General features: G+C 47.4%; 1 protein-coding gene across 3 annotated transcripts in view; it reads left to right on the top strand.

The window, feature by feature from the left end:
• Arid1b (AT-rich interaction domain 1B) overlaps positions 1-20,135 on the top strand; it is a 348,435-nt gene that overhangs the window by 304,422 nt on the left and 23,878 nt on the right. For all 3 annotated transcript variants that reach the window (XM_041679956.1, XM_041679957.1, XM_041679958.1), the window contains 3 exons: positions 7,804-7,949; positions 13,674-13,783; positions 14,488-14,646. In XM_041679956.1, coding sequence (XP_041535890.1) covers positions 7,804-7,949; positions 13,674-13,783; positions 14,488-14,646 — 415 coding nt within the window. The remainder of the gene's footprint in view (positions 1-7,803; positions 7,950-13,673; positions 13,784-14,487; positions 14,647-20,135) is intronic.

A 20,135-nucleotide genomic window follows, 5' to 3' on the forward strand; every position in this document is an offset into this window, starting at 1 on the left:
CTATAGAGTGAGACAAACATGCTTATTCTTGGGAACCTACTCTCCCAACCTTGCATTTTCCCATGGTTCCCTGGGGGTCAGCGCACGAGTCTAGAAGAAGGTAATGGTGGAGCAGAAAGGTGTTTGTCTTCTGCTGCCGATGGCAGGCTCTGTCCTCTCCCGGCTCAGGAGTGCTGTTAGACCCACAAAGCTGCTCTGCCTGCGCCTTGCCAAGACACATTAAGCAGCTGTGTAAAATGAATTTAAATGGCATGCATCAGAGTAAAATCTCTTCCACTGGGGCAGAAAATCAATGTTAGCTAACCAGCCTGAGAAGATCAACTCGGCTCCAGCCAGCAGCTTCCCGAGGGCTGCCGAGAAGACAGCACCTCCTCCTTAACAGAAAATGAGGAGGAGCAATGCGGGCACTACTGTGACGTCCCCCACCTGGCAGAGGCTCTGTGCAGCCCCTGCCTGCTGCCTGTGGTGTGCTTTTCATGGTTACAGTATCCTTTCTGAAAAAGAAAGAAATCCAAGTTTTGTTTCTATTTAGGTCACCCATCTGTCCCGCTTTGCAGAGCACACACCCCTCCCCCCCTTCCCCCATCCCGGTTTTCAGAAGGCCTGCTCGGCTGTGAGAGAGCAGTGTGTTACAAGTCTCTGCAGCCCTTGCCAAGAGCCCTGGTTTCAGCATGATTTGCTGCCCTGGGCATCAGACTCACAGTTTGGCTTTTTTTTTTTTTCTAATTGATGGATGGCAGGTGAACCCGCTTTAGAAAATGTGTTTCTTTGGGGAGGGGGCGGGAAAGCTTGGTCTTTGGGCAGCTACAGTGTGTTAGACTGTTCTCTTCGTCCTTCCCAAAGAGCACGGAGCCTGGGACAAATTATTGATGAAGGTGGGAAGAGTGTGTCTGATTCAGCCGAGGCAGCAGCGTGCTGTAGAGAGGAAGGCTTGTGCGCGGGTGTTGTGATGATGGTGTTCACAAGTGGAGTGTAAGATACAGGAGAAAGTATCAGCTTACCTGCTTGAAAAGTCTCTCACCCATGTCAGTTCTGAGGGTGACTTCTAAGTGTTAAAATCCACCGGCTACATTGAATAAGCTACAAATATATAGGTTGTTTCTCTTGCTGTCCTTCGTATGAAGGAGGGAAAATATCTGTAATAGAAAGTGCTTTGGCGCCCACTGTCCGTGTGCTGCTAGGCACGCAACGGTACCTAAACATCCACCTTAATGATTGGAGAGTCGCTGTGCTCAGGAACTCTTGCTGTGGGTTGTTCTGGGGCATCCATAGTTAATGGGGTTTATTCTGGAGTGTGGCGTCTGTTCGAGCCTCGTCTGCCAGAAGCTCAGGGAAGACCTTGGCCCCTGCTTCCTCAAGAGGCCTTGTCATGAATCCTAGACACAGACACAGCTTCTAGGATGTTTTCAGTGACTGAGTTCATCACCCACGGTCTTGACAGCACAGGCTCACATGTGAGCGAGTGTCCTCAGCCCAGCACACGCACACACGTGTGAGCCAGCGAGTGTCCTCAGCCCAGCACACGCACACACGTGTGAGCCAGCATCCTCAGCCCACAGTGTGTCCTGCATTGTTTGTTCCATTTAAGGAAAACCTGGCATTTGCCTGCAGCTGGCCTCTTTGCCAAACACAGTAGTTGATATGTGGGTCTGGGTACTTGGGAATTACCTAGGGTTTGTTTTTGTTTTTCCTTAGAAATTCTTCCAAGGAAGAATCACAACTTCAATGTACAAAAGTCTGAGAATTTCCTGGGCCTTTTGAAGCCAGGCTGGTTGGTTGGAGTTCATTTCCTCAATGACAGCACCCCCAGCATTGTCTAAACTTTCAGATTTTGTGTCACAGGTCTGCATTGGTCTGTAAGATCTTTTACCATTGTGTGGGTTCCCAGCAGAGGGTGGCAGAGTCTGGAGCCGGGTTTGTGGACACTGCTCACTCTCTGCCCTTTATTTTGTGGTGGAGGACACTGAATCCCCTGAGGTCAGCAGAGAAGGTCACCATTGAATTCAAGGGAGGATGCAAGGGTCCGTCTCAGCCTGTGCAGTGCTGTCCCTAATCTTGGTGAAGGGGTGAACGCTTGCTTTGCGCATTCCGTAGTCTGTAACAGCTGTTCTGGTAGAAACTGAACGTGAGCATGTATCTGAGCAAGGGCGCCCTTCCTGCAGAGGGCTAAGCTCTCTACCTTCGTCTGCTGAAGAGGACATGGGCCGTGTACCTGCCTGGGGCCTCGGCAGCATGGATAGGCAGCATCCGTGCTGGTACCTCGACCAGCAAGGATGATGCGACACTGGAGCTCTTCTTACAGGCAGTTTTATTCAGGACTTTTGACAATCGAAGAAATCTCTCTCTCTCTTCGGGCAAACCTCCCCCAGCCCTTAAGTAGGCCTGGGCTACCAACCCTGGATAGCCACTTGGGCGCCGTTCATTGGTCCATGCTCACGCAAGCAGCTTGCGATCTTCGGGTGATGGTCGCAAGGGTCCGGCCTCAGCCAAATAAGGAGTTGTTTATCAGAGAGCGCTCACTTTTGGGATCATGGAGGGCGGAAGCCAGCGCCATCTTTAAGGTGCGGCTCCACGCAGCCCTCTACAGTACTCCAGTCTGTTTGACCATTCAGCCTCACCATTAAAACTGGGGAGAAGCAGCTGTGCTGTGGGCCATGCGCTGGTCTTTGTCTGCTGTCCCTGGAGAAGGCTCCAGTGGACTCAAAAGCATCAGAAGGAGGAAAACTCTCACACTTAGTTTTTAGAAATAAATAAGTGGTAAAATTGATCAGTTTGAAGCCTTACTGGGCTTGATTAGAAGGTTCTACTGAGTATCAGGAACGTGAGCATGTATATCTATATTCTGATGCTTACACCAGGGCCACAGAAAATGTGAGCGTGTGTCCCTACGTTCTAATGCTAACACCGGGGCCACAGAAAATGTGAGTGTGTATCCCTACATTCTAATGCTAACACCAGAGCCACAGAAGTCATCTGTGCTCAGATATTAATATGATACCTTTTGAAGTCATGTTGGTTACTACATCATGGCTAACAACACAAGCATTGAAGGAGCTGAGCTTTGCAAGACAAGGCAACCAGCAGCCTTCCTCTGTGGAGGCGGAGTTGGCCCTGATACAGAGAGAAGTTAGTCTGGCTTTCCTGCAGAGACACCACAGCCTGTACTGGTGTGTGCCACATGTCCACACACTACAAGCTACTGTCCTTGTTAAGATGCATTCCTCATACAGTGCCTATCCTGTGTTGCTGTTTGCCAGCAAGGCACTTTTCCTGTCCTTTGCTCTGAGGCCAGTGTGACGCCATTCTGCTGATGGACCTGCAGCCACCAAAGCGGAAGTACAGTAATGGAGAGAGTGCATTAACATGTAAAGAGACCAGCCCTCCCAAAAGAACCCAGCTCAAGCCCCTGGTTGTAGTGGGATCCCCATACTGTAGACTGCGGGTGATTTGAATTAAATAAGACCGCCCTTTGGATTTCGGACAATTAGGTTTCAACATAATACCTATGATTTGAAAAGTCTTGTTATTGAAAGACAAAGAGAACAGATTTCAAAGGCTGAAATAAGAGTTTTTATTTCTGAAATTAGATATAAGCCTTTATTTTGTCATCTAAATACTGTACTTTCATTCTTGGCCCCTTTTATTCTATTCCAAATTGAGAATTTGAATGAATATTATTATGTTATTTTAAGATTATCAATTAAGTCTTCCAGAGTTACAAAACTATCATGGAAGTTATAAATTGCATATGTAAATCTTCAAATTAAAAAATAGCAAAACATAAATTCTTAAAGGACTAAAGAGTTTTAGTGAATCAAATTATGAAATATACAGCAAATCTTTAATGGACTTGAGTTCATAGCCCAATCCCAGCCATGTGGAGGACAAGGCTCTGTGCCGTGTTCTGACCAATGCCCTGAGTGGGTCTGTGCAGAAAGAACACAGCTGAGCACTGGTACCTAGGACCCCTCCTCCTCAAAGCTCCCTGGCAAGCAAGGGTGGGAAAGGCAAGAGAGCGTGGCAGGACCACCTTCTCCCAGATGGGCATCAGGCCAGGAAAGCGAGCTGGGGCTGGTATCCTGGATCAGGAGGAGCTGGGCTCGTTGTAAACCCAAGCCAGAGCTTGGGCATCTGTTAACCCAGGTCAGAGTTCATCTCTACAAACCCATCTTGATGTCCTCCCGTAAAATCTTCCTTGTACTCTCCGTGGACGAAGGATGCGCCCCTTTACTTAAGTTAGTCGCCTGCCCTAGTCTGACTGTCTTCACACTGAGGACCTGTGCCCCTGCTTGGCGGTCTGGGCCACTTGTTTTTGCTTCTGCCCTCAGCCCTACATGGTGTCTGCCCCCGTGCACTTCACGCACACTAAACAAACTGGATCATTCCATCCTCGTGTCAGTGTCATGTCCCCACCAGCTGGGAACACTCAGCTCTGTGGCCCAGCACATCCCAGTTCCCTCAGAGTGAGGCCTGCGTTGTCAGCCTGCCGGATTCTCGGACAGCACTGGGAACGGTGAGGCTTCTCAGCCCACAGCAATTTTCCCTGGAGATGGGAGGAATGGGTGATGGGATGCAGAGGGTGTGCCCTGGGGCTTAGCATTATTAAGTTTGGACGTACCTGGTGACCTCTTAAAGACGACAAGGAAGAAACTGACTCCTGACTGCCCATGATGCCTCGGTTTACTGGTATGGATGGAGGACCTTGGGATGTGACACTCTAGGAGTGTCTTAATCTTGTTCATCGTACTTATTTTGACCTATACTCTGTCACTAACAACCAGACCAAAGCTGACAGCCATAGGGTTCTTTGTTGTTCATGCTGGAGTGCCGTTGTTGGGGTCCTGATCAAGTCCTGGACTCGGCTCTCACAGGGCAGACAGTGTCACGCTTTACTAAGTTAAATGATTTCATGGCTTAGCTTTATTAAGAAACTTTAATCTAAAAATTAGAAATGGTAAGCTGGGTGTGTGGTTCACACCTGTAATTCTAACACTAGGGAGGCTGAGGCAGGAGGATTACCACAAGTTCAAGTTAATCCTGGGCTGTATATAGTGTGTTCCAGGCTAACCTAGGCTACAGAAGGAAACCCTGTCTTAAAAATAGAAAAGAAAATCAGAATTGACTATGTTTGTGTTCCCTAGAGAAGTACATTGCTTGTATGTGGGTGTGGGAAATACTGCCAAGACAGAGTATAGAGGATGGGGAACTCAGACCCAAATTAATTTTGTAAGCTGAGTGACAGGTCTGCTAAAATACTAAAGATCTCAGCAAATGCCTGCAAGATATATGTATTCTTAATTATCTCGCTGCTAAACCATCACTTTGATTACTCCTCAGTGCATGTTAATTAGCCCCTCAGTGTCTGCCACGATCACGCAGCCGCTGTCTGCGGCTGGCGTTCACCGACCTCCAGGACCTCTGTTAAGATACAGCTAGGCACTGTCCCTCATACTTGTCGTCTGGAAGGGGTGTTCAGGTAGAACAGGGACTTGGAATGTGGCAGTTCCTAACACTGCAGAGGAGCAGCCTTCCTTGTAAATAGATTGAGGATTTTCTTAATGTTATGATAACCTCAAGATAAAATGCTAAATTAGCATCTTTATGTACAGTGTGGTTAGACAGAGGCCTTTTATGTGGGCACACACTGATGATAGCTGGATCTTTTTTTATTATGTAGTGAATACCTCATCTTTGTCCAAGAGGAACACTGTGTAATTGTGCCGTGCAGGTGGACTATTGCGTAGTACCAGAACCTGTTGACTCCCGAAGTAATCACACAGAAATCTGTATTAACTATAATACTGTTTGCCCGATAGCTTAAGCGTATTGTTAGCTAGCCCTTACATCTAGAATTAACCCATTTCCATTATTTTATATTTTACCATGCGGCTCATGGCCTACCAGCAAGATTCCAGCTAACAGCTTGCATCTTTCTCCTCTGGCAGCTCCATGGTGTCTCACTGACTTTGCCTTTTTTTCTCCCAGCATTCAGTTTAGTTTTCCCTGCCTAGCTCTACTCTGCTCTATCACAGGCCAAAGTAGTTTCTTTATTCATTAACCAATAAAAGCAACACACATGCAGAAGGACATCCCACATCAAGAATCCATAGATGTCCTAAAGTCAACTAATCTCTCTCCCTCGGGAAAGCTCTATCTCTGAGACCCGCTGCTGCCTCTGTGCCCATCAGGCTGAGCAGGCAGTGGACTCTGCACCAGCAGGAAAGGACTAGAGTGGAAGTCCCAGAATTAAGTGTTCCACATCTTCGTTCAGTTTTGTGTGTTACTAATAAATGGTATATAAATCAGAACAGTAGGCTCGACAAAGCAGTCAGCTTTGAAGATAACGAGATCATCCTTAGTCATCACTAAAAGCCAGACTGCCAGCGACCATATTCGCATTTTCTTTATACTCTGAAGTCAGAGCTCTTGAACTCCATTTGTTTTGGTTGGTCTGAGAGCAAGTAAGGGTAGTTTAGACACCAGATGAAAGAAAGGGCTAAGTCTGCAGGCCGCACAGTAGTACTGTTGAGCAGTGGGGCATCGACATGAAGTAGCTGTGGAAGGAGACGATGTTTGTGGCGGTGTGTGCTTTTGTGAGACCTCAAGGGACGTGCAGAGCCTCATAGGAAGAGCTGCGCCAAGATGCTGTGAGAGGCTTCAGAGATGGCCTTGATGCAGAGCCCAGATCGCAGAGACACAAGGCCAGGAGAGTTTATACCTGAAGGGTTGGAACTCTGTGCTGCAGGGATCGTTCTGGAGGGCTTGTGGTGAAGTCCTGCTGCCCCTCTGTTAAAATACCGCTCTCCCATTCTTCAAAGAAAAAAGAATGAAACTTAAACTCCTTCAGGGTGTCCCCTTCACTCTGCTGTCTCTCACCCAGATTTCTGCAGTGGCCTCCTGAGGCCATATTCTGGTTCCTCCATCAGTGGCCGCCAGAGGCCTGTGTCTTTAAAACACACATCTTCAGTGTCCTCCTAGACCTCTTTAGCATCAGGACGGAGTCTCGGAGAGCCACCGGGAGCCCCCTCTTATAGGGCTGTGCTGACACCAGTGTCTCAGAGCCCCACCTCTATGCTGTGTACAGATGCTGTGGTTTCAGTAGGACCTGATTTTTGCAGGTTAACTAATAGACCGAGGAGGAAGCAAGACTTTCTCTCGTTCCTATTCTTCAGAAGATTTGGGGCTAAGAATTGTTCTAGTAGGGTTCTCGAACTACTCTGGTTGTTTTTCATTTCTTGACTTCTGATTTGAGTGAGGTGAGGATGAGGATGCTGGTGAGGATGCTAGCCAGTGTGTGCAGTCAGCTCTTGTTATGAGTTAGGGCTGGAGAAGGCTGGGTGGATGGATGGATGGATGGATGGATGGATGGATGGATGGATGGATCCATGTATCCTAGTATGCCATTAGGACCGGCTTCTGCCTCTGCCTTAGAGTTTTGGACTGGACAAGTGGAGCAGGGCAGGGGTAGGATGACCCAGGATTTGACCCCCAGTGCCAAACATGACAATGAAAAAAAGAGCCATCGATTTTGCCTGCTTTTGTAATTCCTGTTTTTATCTCAAGTTCCTTGCTCCTGCTTCTGTTTATCTTAAGCGTAGTGAATAATAACTCAGAACACTTGACACAATTATAAATGTAACTTATTTGTGAACTTATGAACAGTATATTGAATATTTACCAACCGGTAGAGTTCAGCCTCTCAGAAAAGGGCCAGCCTTGCCCCTGCATCTCGAGATGACTGCCAGGGTTCTGTGCAGCCGACGTGGTGCTCAATGAGTGTGTGCCTGTGCTCTTTCCCTGCAGGCAAGGCAGCTTTCCTGGCATGAACCAGGGTGGACTCATGGTCTCCAGCTCTCCCTACAGCCAGCCCATGAACAACAGCTCTGGCCTGATGAACACACAGGCACAGCCCTACAGCATGACCCCGACAATGGTGAACAGCTCCACAGGTAATCAGTGCCACCCTATCTTCCTGTCTCCTCCTCTTGGGCTTTACGATGAATGCCCAAATGCTGAGAAGGGGAATTCCTCGGTGTACATGGGCTAAGTCCACCCCCTGCTTTAGAATGCTTGCTTAGTCTGTGACTTGATGTAAATGGTTTGTCCACTACATCCCCATGTTCCAAGCATCTTGGGATGAACTGTGTTCTACTTTCTCCTTATCCTTGGGAGTTACTAGAAGGATTGAAGGCTCCCGGAGCAAGAACTGACACTTGGCAGTGACAGAGGTAGGCATGCAGGCTCTGTGCTGCAGAGGAAGAAGTCGCAGGGCCCAGCAGCTGAAGCACTCTCGGGACAACACCTTTCCCTATGCTGAGTGCGATGTCAGAAATGAGAAGCTGGCGTTTGGTTGAGCTGTATCCCTTTTGGGTAGGACTCGCCCATCGTCTCCACTGGACTTGGGAGGAGATGGAAAGTCCGCCAAAGCTCCGGGATATGTCACCACATTGTGAGCCTTAGCTCCCGTGCCCATCTTTACCATATACATAGCTTTGCCCATGCTCTCTCTGTGTCTGGGTCTCCTGGAACCTAACCTCCCCTTTCCATCCCCGCCCCCCCGCACACGGCTGCCACTCTCAGAGCTCTCTGTCACAGAGGACAGGCCAGAGCAGCCAGGTGTGTTCACTTCCTAAAAGTTTAGAAAAACACAGACTAAACTGAGTCCAAACTCAGGGTCTCCAATACCTGAAATCCCCCTTCCCAGTGTTAGGCAGGTGGTGGGTCATGGCAGAAATGAAGTCTGCAGATCCAACAGCCTGCAATGCTGCCCAGCCCACACAGGTCTGGGTCGGGACAGCCTGTGTTCTGTCTGGCTTTCTGAGATAAAATTGCTTCTGAAACTGGAATAAATTTCTGTCTACTGTTAGTGATACTCATTTTTTCCCTTTTCCTTTAAACCCCAGAGCTCCCAAAACGCTCTTAGTAAACAGATGGCACACGCCCTGACCAAGAAGATCTATGTGTTCTGAAGAAAGAAACAGTTTTATGGGGCTCATAGAAAGGGTTTCATTTTATTATTCAGATAATTCAGCGATTCATTACTTCATGCAGAGGAAATCTGCTCAGTGAAAGACCATTTATCCTTACAGCTTTCTGTAAAGCATAGCAGTATATTTTTCATGGCATTTCATGTGCATTTCAAAATACTGAATTTTTAATAATTTAAACATTTATCAAGTTTTGTTCTACAATTTTTATGATTTCATTTCCACATTATCGAGTCTGACGCTACCTGATAGAAAGAGATCACTCAGAAAAACTGAGGAGTATTGACGTTCGGCATCTCTTGTGTCTGTTGACAGGTCCTGTGAGTCTTCTCTGAGTGTTAGTCTCTGAGAGGAACAGGAATGACAGGATGTCAGCAGTGCAGCACCCCCAGAACTGTGCTACCCCACATACTGGGAGTGGTTCATTGTGACGTCCACCTCTGTGGCTTAGGATCGCGGCCGTGGAGATCAACTCCCACTCCCAATGCATTCCTCCATCACAGTGCCCTGTGGAGGAAGGTAGAGAGGTGTAGGCCGGGCCAGCAGTGGGGTTTTCTGAGACTCCGTTAGTTAGCACCCACTGTAACTAACTTCCCAGCATTCCTTTCACTGAGCCAGGTAATGGTGTTGTAGAAGGCGCACCACACACACACACGTGCGCGCGCGCACGCGCACACACACACACACACACACACACACACACCCTCCCTCCTGTGTAGGAACATTGTCACAGACTTCAGTGAGCAGTGATTACTTAAATGGGGACAGTATGAGAGTAAATGTGGCAGGCATTTCTTCCTGGATCTCAGCAGTTGTTGGGTGGGAACAGTGGGGATTGTCCTCTGATGGAGCATCTGGATTCACATTTAGGTTTGAAATTTGTTTTTAGCAAGTTGGATTAAAAAGTTTGAATCACTTAATATTGTGAGCAAAAGAATAACTTCCAGGTAAACTTGTGTATCCTGCACTGTAGTTGGGTCCGTGGTGATTTTAGCATTTGTAGTGATTCCTTAATGCGCTGTTGTCTACTCATGAGGCCTCGCCTTCAGGAGGATCTCTGATGCCAACAACCAGAAAGCCTACCACCTAAAGCTCTATGATGGCCTCTCCAGGAGCCACTCAGTAGAAACCAGGCGTTTCACCATGCTGCCCGTAGGGTAGGGGCCCATCCGCTCCTACAGCCAAACCTCCCCACAGGGAGCCTTGGCCAGATTGTAATCCCAAGAGTGAAGTGCCCCTATCATTTGCCCACCTAGACACTGAGTGCCAGCTCTGGTAGCCCTTAAGAAGGAGTCAGTGGCACTACCACAGAACTGCCCAAGGACTGCCTACTGCAAGGCACCTGGAGTGCCCGTTATAGCTGCAGAGCCTATCCGAATTCTGAGGGTGTGTCCAGGAGGCTGTGTTATTAATAAACTCCCCGGGTGATCTTCACATGCACAAATGTGACAGCCACAGATAAGGGAGCATTCTCCTCAGTGGTCACTTGATCAATCACTGTCCACCTCAAAGAAAAAAGACCAGCAAACTGGGGACAAGGAAGGAAGCGGGCAGACCAGGGACAGGGGAAGACGTAGGCTGAGGGGACTTGATAAAGCATGTCAGCCAGGTTTTGTAAGATGGAAGACTTGCATGCTGAGGTCATGCCAAAGCGCATCAGTGTGCCAGCTCCTGGCTGGAAGAGACACTGGCCTCTATTGCAGAGGCTGTAACCCGGGCACACTATGGAGCCATGCCCTCCTCGTGTTCCCTGGCACTCCCTCAGAAGGCTGTGCTGTGAGGAAGGGTGCTTCCCCAGAGATCTTTCTGTAGCTCGCACATGCGCTTATTCACCGTGCAGTGGATTCTGCCACACATGCAACCTTCAAGCAGGCGGTGCCTGAGATGCTGGATCAGGAGGATCCCAGTGAGCTTGAGGCTAGCCTGGGCAGCATAGGGAGCTCTTTGAACCAGGCTAGGCTACAGGGAGTGATTTGTTTTAAAAAAGAATATATATATCAATAACCAATTCGTGAACAAAGTAGGCTTTGGTGTTTAGAATGACAAAATAGCTCTAGAATGTGGGATTTTTACCAAGAAAGGAAAAGAGCTTGTGTGTGTCACTGCCCTCTGGGAGTGGCTGCAGCCGTGTAAATAGCAGAGAGAAGCTGGAGGACGCAGGTTGGCTTCACTCAAGTCCTGTGTTCCCTAAGTTCTTGAGAATGCACGAATCCAGCTCCCTTAGGACCTTGACCCCTGGTGGCCTTAAGAAGTCATTTTAGCTCCTACATCCCTGTGGCGGGACCAGCGCCTGCCCTTAGGATATGTCTGCATTTACCTCGCTCTGACAGCCCTTGCTGTAGTCTCGGGTGCTGTAGTCCCTGGCCATCCCATCCGAACTTCACACTCTGGACTCCTGCGAGTTGGAGAATCGGCAGTTGAGGGAGGGTGTATCTGACAGTGAGGAAAGAGGAAAACGGTGACCCAGAGAGCCCACTGCCCTGGTGGGTGGCAGATACGTGCTCTGTGCAGCAGCTCTTTGAGAGTCAAAAGTAAGCATTTCAGTAGAGGGAAAAATAAAATCCACAGTGGACAGACAGTGCAGTCATGTAGTTAGAAGAATCTGTGCGGTGTGTAGAAAGTGCCGCTCCAGTCCTGTCTCTCAGAGCAGTAGGGCGGTGCAGGTGTATCCGCATATCCAGGGTGCCCACTTCAGACTATAAAATAGAGAATGAAGAAATTTGGGGGATTTCAGATTCCACGTATGCTTTATTCATCGGAGTCTGATTATGAAATCAGTGTGAACTACTGCTGATGATTGTAGTACAGTTGGCTTAGTTCTTTCTGCTTAAAGTTACTTTTGTGTACATTAATGTGTGAAATGCATAAACATAGCGCTATTCCTACTGCCAAAATAATATCCAGATATAACTTAGAAAACTGGCCAAACAGCTGTCACCTCTGGAGCAGCAGGATTTGGCAGAAGCCGCGTGTTGTGACCTTCTTCTCTGAATTGCGCTGGCTGCCATTGCCCTGAGCAGTGTGTAGAAGGGAAAGGGCGGGCCAATATCCGTGTACAGGCCCCCTTCCTCCCTGCACATGCTAATTCCTCTTCTGAGCGTCCAGGCTCACTAATTCCGTCTCATTGGGCCCTGCAGAGAAGCCACACGGAAGCCACTGAGCGAGGTGGTCTTCGCCTGTAATATCACTCAGCTGCTTTTTTTGAGGTTTCACACATTCACAGAAATAACACATTTTTAGCTGATCCCAATAGATTTTCCTCTGCAGCTGCATCACTTGAAAAAGCTTTTTGTTCCAGTTCTTAAAGTCTAAGTATTGAAAGTAATTTGAAAAAAAGAAAAACATCTCAATTATGATTTGTGTGTGTTGTGATGACTTTAAGGGCTGACTGGGCTGCAAATGGGCTTTGCAAAGCCAGCCGTGTGCCTGTGGAAGCGCGGGATTTCAGAGCACAGTGTTGAGTGTGCCGACGTAAACTCCAGGGCACGTAGAGGGGTAGGCATTTTTGGCAGGACCTATGGTCTCAACCTGCAGTGATGCTAACGATATTAACAAATTAGCACCATGGAGCTTGCCAGCTAACCCACCAGAGCCTGCTCATTCTCTCGCTGCTGTAATTAAAACTAATTATTTTCTAAAACACAGTAATGCACGGATATGTGCAGTACTCGTTCTGTAGTGGCCGATTTGCGGGGGCTTTTCAGCTGGTTTGCTTTCCCTTCTTTTCTAGCACATTGTGCTCCCTGTGTCCTGCCTGGCTGAGCCCACACTTGCCATTGCAGCATCTGAAGCAGGTTCTGTGTATGGAGCCTTATGGTTCTGCCATCCTGGCAGGGAGCAATTTCAGATCTCTGCCTCAGTGCCCCCGTTCTTCACACATCTATTTTATCTTACTTGCAGCGCCTCTGTCTAGCTCAGTTGTGTGGAAGGCTCGACAGTAGGCTCTATGGAAATTCAGCTCGACTCCCTGGATAGCCACCCTGATTGTCCTCAATAGTCTGAAGTCCTCCCTTAGAAAGAAACCGCTCGCCTGAGCGTGTCTGTTGGTGTTTACGGTGAGGATGTGTGAGCCACTTGTTCTCTGAACGTTTATCTAGGGCATGGGTGGAGCTTGCGCATCCACATCTCAGGCCGCAGATGGAAAGTGTGACCTGAGTCAGGAGCTCCTGTGATGTCTCACTAACTGTAGAGGTTGATGACGTAGGCTCTGTGCCAGCTGAGGGTCAGCAGCCCCCTCTAAAGTTTAGGGACTGTCCCCTAAGTCCTCTGTATGGTTTTCCTCCTCTGTTGTAGACTAGAGCAAGTAGCTGAGATTTTGCAAACAAATCTTTGACCTGTAGATATAGAGCCCCAAGTCCTCCAGAACCCAGGCGGCAGATACACGCTGCAGTTTCTTCCAGCGCCCACCGCGTGAGCAGTTCATACACCTGTCCGTCTCTACTTGTCACCTACTCTCTTAAGCTGTGATAAAGAGAAAGAGCTATAAACTGTCCTGTGTTTGGGGGTCTTGGCTATGCAGGGTCTGCTTCCTCCACCATGTAAAGGAATTTCAGACATCAGCGTGTTCCAGCATCCCATGACTCTTTTTTTCCCCTTTCCTTCCTTCAAGGGAAGCGTGGGTGCCAGGTGAGCAGAAGCCCTGGTCCATCCCCAATGTAATCCTTACTCTCTCCTGTTTCCCATTAGCTTCTATGGGTCTTGCAGATATGATGTCTCCGGGTGAATCAAAACTGTCCACACCTCTTAAAGCAGACAGTAAAGAAGAAGGCGCGTCCCAGCCTGAGAGCAAGTCAAAGGTACTTCCTCCTCCCTGCATGCCACCATCACTGCCTGCAGGGCGACTGTGCTGTCCTCTGCCCGGTGATGACACTGTCTCATAGATGTGCCTTGTGTGCCGCTTGTCTGCCGTCTTCCGCACCCCCACCTGCTCCCCAGCTCCCCATGGTGTGGATCTGAAAGTTACTAATTCTTAACAGCATTGAATCACAGTGCGGAAAGGGTGGAGACCTGGCTAAGCGATGCTGTTGGGGAAGCAAAGGATTTATTTACATTGCCTGGTGTGGGTACTTGGACCCATTTTCTCTGCATATAGTTCAGAGCTTCCTATTTTGGCTAACTCTGCAACAGCATTCTTACTGTTTGGTTCCCTGCCTTATTTCCTAAATAAGACAAATGGCTTTTTTTTTCTTATTTTGCTTTCTTACTTTTTTGCATAAGATATATCCCATGCTTAGCATTCCATCTAAGCTTAAAGTAAGCTTGGTAGCTTTGTGGCCTTTCCAGCATCCAGCAAACTGACCAGCCATACTAAGAATGTTTTAGTACTCTGTTATATATGTTTTCGTGTGTGTTTGTGCATGTCTTTATATATACATTTGTGATATGTGTGTGTGTGTACATGTATGTGTATATACACAATTCATCTGTTAAACTGAATGTACTTAATTGTTTTAAATAAAGTGTGTTGTACCTTTGTCATTTTTTTATTTCCCTACCGCAGGATAGCTACAGCTCTCAGGGTATCTCTCAGCCTCCGACCCCAGGCAACCTGCCAGTCCCTTCCCCAATGTCCCCCAGCTCTGCTAGCATTTCCTCCTTTCACGGAGACGAGAGTGACAGCATTAGCAGCCCAGGATGGCCCAAGACTCCGTCAAGCCCTGTAAGTGGCCCTGGTTGTTTGTCGTGGTTTTTGTATGGAGGGGTTTGGGGCAGTTAATTAATTAGACTTTAATGCTTGCCAGTTTGCTTTATAAGACTCTGTTGTTGATCTGTGAAAAAGCAGAATTTATAAATCATTCATTACTAACAGCACATCTGAGTGTGTCATACTCTTTCTGGAGTTCTTAGCAGCTGTTCTCAGGTGGAACCCTTCCTCCACGTGGAGTGCACTGGTGTTTTAGGGGCTCAGACACCGCCCTGGGGGTGCCTTCTGTGTGTGCCACCGAGGGCTTCTCTAAAGCCAGCTGCTGTCATTTACACGGAAACTAAAAGCAGCCAGGAGATAAATGACACATTTGACTCCTGGTTTAACTTTGTCATGGTTATTGTATCTAAAAAATAATTTCAAGGCTGTTTACCTGAAATAAATGAATAAATATTGCAACCAGGTACAGTGCGTTATAACAGCGGCCTGTTTCAGTTATAAATTGTGTGCCTGAAATGGCCAAAGTTATAGAAATGTTAGTGCATCTGAATTTTTAGGCTAAGCATGTGCATCTGTGTCAGTCGCTGACAAAGACAGGCGCTAACATTCTTCAAATAAGTGACAGCATTTGCCGTCTACATACCAGGAAATGCTCTTTTCACCTCCAAGTTGGGCCTTTATTCCTTCTAAAAATATTACCCTGTACCAATAAAAAAGTAATATGTTATTATAACCTTTTACTTTACGTTCATATATAGGGAATCAAAAGATTTTTTAAAAAAACATGAAATAAGTTGTCAAGAAACGGAATTAACACGCTGACATCTGTAAGATACTACATTAAAGTGCCCAGCTCAGGAGAGCAGGTTGGAGGGAAGAAGACCCTGGCTGTGCAGGATCTGGCAATCCAATCAAAACCCGAAAGGAGGCTGCCATTAATTACCCATCCACTGGGGTAAACATGGAGAGCCCGGCATGTTGAAGAGCTGGTGGCCGTGGCAAGCGTTTGTGGAACCTCTGCTATAACCAGCGTTTGCCTTTTCAGAGCGAGGAAGGGCGCCCTGGGCATCCCCTTCCCTGAAGATGTGTTTCAGGGGGAGCTGGACCCCCTTGTTTTTAGGTGCTGTTGTGCTATTGGCTTTGAGTCTCAGAAGGCAGCCAATACTGTGTGTTTGGGGATTATTTTGTTTTTCAGTAAACCACCTTGGAATTTTTTTCTTCTTCCTTTCTCTCTCTTTGTAACAGGAAAAAGCATATGAATTAACAATGCTAAATGAATGGGCAGAGTCCAGATACATTTACATAAACGTTTGCATATTGGCTCAGTTGTAGAAAATGGTAATGCTTAAAACTTAAGACAATAATTGAGAATAATTAGTGAAAATGAAGACCTTAATAGGCTGGGCACCATGAGAAAACACTGTTAGTCCTGGAGTCACAGCTGACAGAGAGGCTGCTGTGTTCCGGCTTCCTGCTCAAGCTGCCCTTACCCAGCGAGGCCCGTGCAGAATTCCTACCCCAGATTCTGTCTTCTAGCTGGACAGTGACCCAGGCCTATAATCTCAGGCTGGGAGGCTAAGACTGGAGAATAGTGTTTGAGTCTAGCCTGGGCTAAATAGCAAGCCCCACCTCAAAAAAATTAAATTTTATTTAAATGTAATAGAAAAGTAAACTAAAGTACTGACCCCATTTTCTGATGATTATACTTGAATTTTCTTAAAAACTCACTCACTTCTTTTTTTTATGCCGTAAATTGTTTTGTGTTTAAGAATCGGTTAGCAAACTTGTGGTTCCAGTGCTAACCAAGGACAAGAGAGGCTGTGTTTGTCCTGTGCTAGGCCCTCGCTGTGTGCTCTGCTGCTGCGTGAGATGGGTATTCCGGAAGGGGAGTGCAGTGCAGGACCACGTGCCATAGGGCTTCTGGTTGCTTCTGACGCCTGCAATTCAGGAGAAGTGAACTGCTCCTGCAGAGAGGCCGCTTCAGTTGGTGCTTGAAACCGGTCTCGAGTAGTGTCCCCAGAAAAGCTTTGCTAATAGCAGGCATGAGCCGGGCAAAATAACAGAGCTGCCATGGTTGCTTTGACAGTGTGCTTTGGACCAACATTGCTTTGTTAGAAAACATTCTAAAATATAAATAAACATTTGTCCATACGCATACACATATACAGAGAACCAAGCATATGGCAAAGACTGCTGAAATGTAAATGTGCCTCAGAGGCTCAAGAAAACGCGTCTGAGCCGAATTAAGCTGTATGCGAGGAAAGCGTGCGTGGCGCCATCAGAATATCTTGCTGTGATCTTTCAGCAGCATCCATTCTTCCTGCTCCCCAAGGGAGTCAGAACCTGGGGTACAGTGTTCACAGCCCAGAAGCAGGTCCAAGTGGCCCTTGGACTCCTGCAAAAGATACAGGGTCTTCCTGAAGGCCCTTCCCACCGTCGTAGGCAGTGTCTCCTCAAGACCATCCTCAAATGGGAACAGAGATGGCTCTGGGGGCCAGAGCAGTGGCTGCTCTTGCAGAGGACCTGGGTTTAGTCCCCAGTACTCAAAGATGCCTCACAACCGTCTGCAACTCCGGTTCCAGAGGATCTAGCGCCCTCTTCTGGCCTCCATGGGCACTGTACACACAATACACATACATGTAGGCAATATACACATAAAATAAAAACCAGATCTAAAAACTAGAAATTTCCTCAGATAGTCCAGCCAGCCAGTGTCTAGGAGAGAGGATGGCAGCAGGGAGCACACATGTCCTCTGCTGGGCTCTGCTCCTCTGTTCTCCTAGTTCTCTCTCCAGACACTAACATCTTGCTTAGACACTGACACTCACAAGCAAGCCTTGGCCCAGAGAGGCGTCCACTGCTGCTCTCTCACCTGTGACCTGTGACCTCACTGTGGCCACCACATTCGTGTCACACCTTTTGTCCAGTGCATATGCTATTTATTGTTATAATAGCTAGTTGTTCATTCTTACCTGCGCACAGTCAGACTTTTACACAACTTTCTGTCATAGAACAGCGTGCATACCATTAGTGTTAAGGACGCTGTGCCGAGTGAGTGCTTGTGTCGGTGGGAGAGCCGCTGTCAGTGCACTGCAGAGCAGCACACTGCGCTCCAGACAGAACACAGCAAAGGAGCCAGCCAGCATGTGACAGGAGAACTGAGCCTTGGTGTGGATTAGCCAGCAGGCCTCCTGGGAGATTGCCACGCAGGCACCTACATTTCTTGGGCTACGTGAAAGGCTTTTTGTCTGCATGGTAAAACAATTAAAAATGAAGCCGGGCAGTGGTGGCACACGCCTTTAATTCCAGTACTCTGGAGGTAGAGGCAGGTGGGTCTCTGTGAGTTCAAGACCAGCCTGGTCTACAAGAGCTAGTTCCAGGACAGGCTCCAAAGCTACAGGGAAGCCCTGTCTCAAAAAAACAAAACAAAACAAAAAAAAACATAAAAATGCCTTCGGGGAAGATGCAAAATTATCAATAACTATTACCTTTTATGCTTAAGAGATAGCTCAATGCTGGGAGTGCTTGCTGCATCTTGGACCCATTTCAGGGCCCAGCACCCACACCCATGTTGTATGGCTCACAGCTACCTGTAACTCCAATTCCGGGTGATTCCTGCTCCCTTTGTTGACTCTGGACATCTGCATGCATACATACATGTTCACACACACACGCACACACACACACACACACACACACAGGTGGAGACAGATACATATGAACACAAACATACACACGCACAATAAAAAAAAAAAACTGTGACGAACTACTCATTGCCCTTTCCTGATTATAAAGGAACAGATTAGAATAACACAGGTTGACAAAGAAAGGTGACCAAGTTAAAATCTACACATGCAGACTCCCCCAGCATTTTAGGTCTGCTTCCAGCCCTAAGAATCCTCTCAAAGGCAGGGACAAACGCTGCTGTACACTGGTCCTCTGCTCATGCTCATGTCCTCAGGGAGGCACGCATGGCCGGAAGTGGAGGCTGGGTTGTAACCTCCAGGTCATGGCAGAGCTGCTCAGGTCTTTCAGGGCCCCTTTAAACAACCAATGGCCTTCACTGTTCCTTAACAGCACCACTGGCAAACGTTGCCTCCCAGTTGCTTATGAGGGAATATATCTGACTATAGGGAAAGATGCTTTTCCCTCATGTTCTTATTTCATGATTTCATCTTTTAAAAGCACTGGGCTTATGTTTGAGTGACCCTTCCTAGAAGAAGCACAGCTCTCTGCCACCCTTTAACAGCCACATGCTAATAGCCTCCTGCTTTCCTGCAGGATTGCTGATGAACTTCGCTGTCAGCTCTGTAGTTTCTTCTCTTAGTAAATGAAAATAAAGTTTATAAAGGGTGCAATTCAAGAGCTTTTCATTTGGATATTATAAATGCATATATATATCGGATACACACCCTAAAAGATCACACTGTTTGTTCCCAGCCACTTAGCCCCAAAATAATCACATAGAAATTGTATTAATTAAATCACTGCTTGGCCCCTTAGCTCTAGCTTCTTATTGGTTAACTCTTACATATTAATTTAACCCATTTCTAGTAATCTGTGTGTGGCCACGTGGCTGTGGCTTACCAGCTAAAGTTCTGTCCAACTCTGGTGGGGCTACATGGTTTCTTCCTGACTCTGCCTGCTTTCTCCCAGCATTCAGTTTAGTTGTCCCCGCCTACCTATATTCCCTGCGCAGGCCCAAGACAGACAGTTTATTAACTGATGGTATTTACAGCATACAGAGTGGAATCCCACATCACACTTGCTTCCCATTCTGACCATGTCAGCTGCCCTATTCAGTCATTCGGTACTGAGGACTGAGTTTAGACCTTCCTAAATACCATCAATAATAAAACCAGAGGCTTAACATCACAGGCAGAACGGCCTGTAGAGGAAAGCTGCCACTTACCGAGCCTGGTGTGTGGTTTTTAGGACGCTAACCACACTGGGGTGCTTGTCTGATAACCCCTTGAGACCACACTGAGAGGCTCAGAACCCTTACCTAGGGAGAATTGGCTGCCCCGTGCCAGTTTTAGCTGCCCAATAGCTTACAAACACCAGCAGCTCGAAGCACACCTGTCTTGTCTGTGGTTTCTGACCTGCACACTGCAGCAAGCACCAGGTGTCTGTTCTGTCATGTGACCTAGTTTTCATAAGGACACGTATTAGTCATTCTTATTTGGAGGAAAAAAAGTGGGAATGTGTTACTGGAGGTGAGGGGACTTTATGGCATCAGACATGAGAAATTTGACCCCAGACCTTCCTTCTCTGGACTGCCAAGTGTTTTGGTTCTCAGAAGCACATGAGACCTCATTGGAATCTTGCCTTTCGAGACTCGGTGCTTCTATCAGAGTTTATTTTACTTCGGTTTTTTTGAAGTGTTAAAATGAAGAGTTTGGGCCCTTTTATTTGAAGTCAGTGTGTTATTTAAGAAAATGTATAATTTGTGCCTGAACTAGTAGCCTTTGTCCCTCGCCGTTGCAGAATAGCCATAGTCTTTA

The sequence above is a fragment of the Microtus oregoni genome, unplaced genomic scaffold (assembly GCF_018167655.1).
Source record: "Microtus oregoni isolate MIOR12 unplaced genomic scaffold, Mior012 000033F_ref0000390, whole genome shotgun sequence".
Lineage (NCBI taxonomy): Eukaryota > Metazoa > Chordata > Mammalia > Rodentia > Cricetidae > Microtus > Microtus oregoni.